This window comes from Penaeus monodon, chromosome 44 (genome assembly GCF_015228065.2).
Source record: "Penaeus monodon isolate SGIC_2016 chromosome 44, NSTDA_Pmon_1, whole genome shotgun sequence".
Lineage (NCBI taxonomy): Eukaryota > Metazoa > Arthropoda > Malacostraca > Decapoda > Penaeidae > Penaeus > Penaeus monodon.
Window position 1 is genome coordinate 4287220 of NC_051429.1, and position 5000 is coordinate 4292219.

At 54.1% G+C, this 5000-nt stretch overlaps 1 protein-coding gene across 1 annotated transcript; it reads left to right on the forward strand.

The window, feature by feature from the left end:
• The first annotated feature begins 460 nt into the window (after positions 1-460).
• Positions 461-4419, forward strand: LOC119568537. The gene is given in 6 exon segments (XM_037917076.1): positions 461-566; positions 654-916; positions 918-1068; positions 3103-3224; positions 3705-4042; positions 4044-4419. Coding segments are annotated over 6 exon segments (1356 nt in total).
• The last annotated feature ends 581 nt before the right edge of the window (positions 4420-5000 follow it).

The following is a 5000-nucleotide window of genomic DNA, read 5'->3' on the forward strand; positions in this document are numbered from 1 at the left end:
GTATGTATATATATATATAATATATATATATATATATATATATATATATATATATATATATATATATATATATATATATATATATATATATATTATATATATATATATATATATATATATATATATATATATATATATATATATATATATATATATATATATATATATATATATATATATATATATATATATATATATATATATATATATATATATATATTATATATAAATATATATATATATATATATATATATATATATATATAATGTGGGAGTCGTTAGTAATGTGCATCGGTACACCATGATTTCCCGGGCAGCGTGGCAGCCCGAGAGCTGGTCAACGGCAGTCGCCCGCTGACCTCCATGAATGTCCTCCATTCCTCTTGGACCAGAATAAACCAAAGGAAACAGATCTCGCCTGTATCTTCACCTCGATCCCTAACATGGGGCAGTGAGCAGGATGCCTCGCGAGGTGCCGGAAAGCAGTGGAGGAGCGCTACCCCGACGGTCAGCGCCCCCAGAGGAAGTCATCACCGGCAGCAGCACGCCAGCGAGAGTCAGCGGAGGTAGCTAAGCGCCACCCACCGACCCAACGTGGGGGGACACCACAGAGAGACCCCAGTCAGCAGAACACACTGCGACACCTCCACCAGGGTTATGGCAAACCTCAGCCGCATGTCCCCAGCAGCTTTCGTGGAATGGGCTGTCAGCGTGGAGGATTACGGCCTCATCTGCGGATGGGCCACCGCCCCTCTCCGCTTCTGATGCGAGACATCTTTGCAGCAGTGATGTCCAGGAGCGCATCGACGCCCGTATCGACAGGCAAGATTTCAAGAAGCTCTCAACACCAGCAGCAGTGGGCATGGTGAGAATCGTAGTGATCGGCCCACGGTACAAAGTGGGAGCACGGGCAGATTTTTTTTACGTATACCCAGTCAGCAGGGGATAGTGTTGCCGCATATGTATCTAAGTGTCGTGCGATGGCCGGAGAGTGCAGTTTCCAGTGCCCTGAATGCAATAGGTCATTGACTGAGTATATGTTATGCAGAAAAGTAATTATGGGGCTGAGCGACAGCAGCATGAAAGCAGAACTGTTAAGGTGCTTCCCCCGCCTTGAGTCCACAAACGACATAGTTAGCCATGTCGTTTGGCGGCAGAAAAGACAGCAGGACGGCTTGCACCGAACAGCATAGCCGCTATGGAGGACGCACGAGCAGCCACCCCCCCCTTCCCCACCACCCACAGACCATACCCCTACGGAAGTGGCTACAGTCAGCACTCCACGCCGGAACAGGGTCCGCGGTGCTCAGGGTCACACTGGAGTAGGGAACAGCCGGCAACCATCACCCATCCAATGCGTACGAAGCGCGGAGACCTCTGCACACATGTCTGTGCACATCGTCTGCCTTCCCCTCTCCCAGGCAGCGTGTCACACAACCGCCGTGTCACACAACCGCCGTGTCACACAACCGCCGTGTCACACAACCGCCGTGCCACACAACCGCCGTGTCACACAACCGCCGTGGCAGACACGGGAGCTCAAGTGAGCACTGCAGGGCGCCCCCTCGTGAAGGACCTGAGGCTCCCCCTACACCAGCTCCAGCCCAAGATAATCACCCATGTCGCTGGAGGAAGTGTGAAGCTCCTGGGGAGCCTACGGTACCAGGGAGTGCAACATCTCTACCTGTCATTAGGAGCCTGCAAAGCCCTGCAACTTGTGCCGCAATCCTTCCCATGTCCTTTGCTGACCTGGGCAGGCCTCTGAAATACCACAGATCCCTAACCGCCCAGCCACGGCCCCCTATGAGTTGGCTGAGGAGAACGTGGAGCGGCTCGAGAGATGGCTGTTGGGACATTTGGGACGCACAGTGTTTGCAGTAGAGCGCTCACCCCTACCAAAGATGAGCGGCCCTGCGCGCCATATCCACCTCCGGCCTGACGCACGCCCACATGCAGTGCACGTGCCCGCTGCCGTGCCACATCACTTCTACGATGAGGTGCGGCGACAGATCGACGCTGACATCAGCAGGGGCATAATCGAAGAAGTGCCTGCTGGCGAACCAACCAGGTGGTGTGCGTGCATGGTGGTGGAACAGGCTTTCAGAAGGACGGGAAGCCACGCAGAACAGTGGACTTTCAGATGCTCAATCAGACATGCCTCCGTGAAACCCACCACAGCAGACCTCCATTTGACCTTATCACAGGTGTGCCAAAGCAAACATACAAAACAGTTGTAGATGCCTTCTCTGGATATCACCAGATTGCCCTTGATGGAGAGAGCTCCAAGCTAACAACATTCATTACCCCTGGGGACGGTTCCGCTACCGCAGGACCCCCATGGGGCACTGTGCAGCACAAGATGCCTTCACTAAGCGTTTGGATGGTATCATAGCTGACATTCCCAGGAAACTGAAGTGTGTCAATGACACTCTATTGTACGATTCCAGCGTGGCAAAGGCCCTCTGGTACTCATACGACCTTTTAGAGAAGTGCGTAAACAATGGAGTGACACTGAGGCCCGATAAGTTCAGCTTCTGCAAGCAAAGCGTCACATTTGCAGGGTACTTACTGGGTTGGGAGGAATACCAACCGAGTAACGACCTCGTCAAGAGCATCGCAGACTTTGCTATGCCCTCCCGCCCATTCTTGACTGACATAAGGTCATGGTTCGGCCTGGTGAACCTAGTAGCTCCTTTCCTGGCGGTCGCACCAATGATGGAGCCCTTTTCGGGAACTTCTGAGGAAGCCTGTGGGAAAGGGCATGTGCTGGGACGACACCCTGGATAACATCTTCAGATCCACAAAGGAAACCATCAAGCGCCTGGTGGCGGAAGGCCTCCGCTACTACGACACCTCACGCCCATCAACTGTGCTCACGGACTACCGCCGACAAGGGCTCGGGTTCCTCATCATGCAACAGTATTGCCAGTGTGTGTCACGCGAAGCCCCCATGCGCTGCGCGGGCGGATGGAAACTAGTGCTTTGCGGCAGCCGCCAACTCACAACAGCAGCGGAAAACTACAGTAGAGGGGGAGGCACTCGCAATTGCTTGGTGCCTCAAGAAAGCCCGCCTATTCCTCCTAGGCTGCACGGATTTAGCCTTCGTCGCCGACCACAAGGCCCTCGCCAAGATCTTCGGCCACAGAGAACTTACAGACATCAATAACCCCCGACTCCTTGACCTGAAGGAGAGGACATTAATGTATAACTTTCGTGTCAAGTACGTCAAGGGGAAGACCAACTGCGCTGCAGACGCACTTTCTCGCTATCCGGCCGTAGCCAGTGCACCTGAGGAATCCGATGAGGCTGAGGATGCATTAATATGTGCGGATTTGGCAAGCGGAGCAGCGGAGGCCGTAGAGGACGACATAGGACATGTGGTGGACTTGCGGCAAGTGGGGGAGGAAGCCCTTAAGGATGAGGATTATCAACTACTTCATGAGTGCGTGACCAACGATGGGTGGGCAGAACGGAAAGACTTGGAGAAGGCTGCATGACGACCTCTCATGCCATGAGGACCTCGTTCTGTACACCAGCGATGAGAGGTTCCCATGTTTGGTCATCCCAGCCTCCCTCAGGCGCACCATATTCAACAAACTCCACGCTGGCCATCAGGGCAGAGATTTAATGCTCTGCAGGGCCAGGCAGTCTGTATACTTGCCCGGTATTGACGCAGAAGTTGAACAAAAAGCTAGATTTGCGAGGTGCATGCTCCCTCTCAACCCGCGGAAGGACTCATGCCCACGCCTCCACCTCAGTATCCATTCCAGCAAGTGGTGGCGGATCTATTCCATCTAGACGGCAACTCGTACATTGCCAATGCAGACAGGCTGACAGGCTGGTTGGAGGTGGAACACATTTCAGGAGAGGCCACCAGCTCCCGCCTCATCAGTGCTTTCCGTCAATGGTTCAGGAGACTAGGCATCCCCAAGAAGCTATCATGCGACGGAGGCACTAACCTCACCAGTCATGAGTCCAGAAGCTTCTTCAGCGCCTGGTGCGTCATGCTAAGGATCTCCTCAGCACACTACGCCCAGTCAAACACGCGTAGAGGCGGCAGTCATGTCGGCGAAGAGGCTGCTAAGAGGTAACATCTCCCATGGAGGCTCCCTGGACACCGACGCCAGGGTGCTTATGCAATACCTATACACGCCCCTTCAAGGGTCGGACACGTCCCCATCGCAGCTGCTGTTAGGCAGGCAACTACGGGACGCCATGCCAGTGGAAAAATCACGATACCTAATCGGCGAGCAACGGGGATTGATGCTACGTGAAAGGGAACGTGCCATGAACCTCTCTGCACCAAACTCATCGCTTCGTCATGACCAGACAGCCCATAACCTTCCCCCTCTTGTTGGGGCTGGACGGCAGCGGCAGAGCCACGACCAGAAACAGACGCCAGCTTCGCCCGCGAGGTAGCGAGCCCCAGACAGGTGCTCCACAAGAACGCCACCCCTCAACCCAGCCTCCGGGCTAGTACAGTGGTAACGTGTCGGCCTCTCATCTGAGGGGTCGGCGGTTCGCGCCCCGCCCAGGCGCGAGAAGTTGCAACTGTCGCCTGGAGGTTGCGGCTGTGGCTGGGCACCACGGCGGGTAAGGACTCTGTTACTACTGTGGCTGGGCACCACGGCGGGTAAGGACTCTGTTACTGCTGTGGCTGGGCACCACGGTGGGTAAGGACTCGGTTATTGCTGTGGCTGGGCACCACGGCGGCAAGGACTCGGTTACTGCTGTGGCTGGGCACCACGGCGGGTAAGGACTCTGTTACTACTGTGGCTGGGCACCACGGCTGGTAAGGACTAGGTCCAGCCGAGTCAGCACCAGCTGACACACGTGAACGAGTCGGCATTAGTCGACACAGGCCGGGCTCCCCTCATGGGCATAGCCCGGGCGAGGCTAAGCTTCGCATATCGGACTTGTCCTTATCCCTCAACCCCCAGCCCCCGGCGTACCCGAAATGACTGTTATATGAATTCCCCCATCTTAGTGCTTTATGGCGG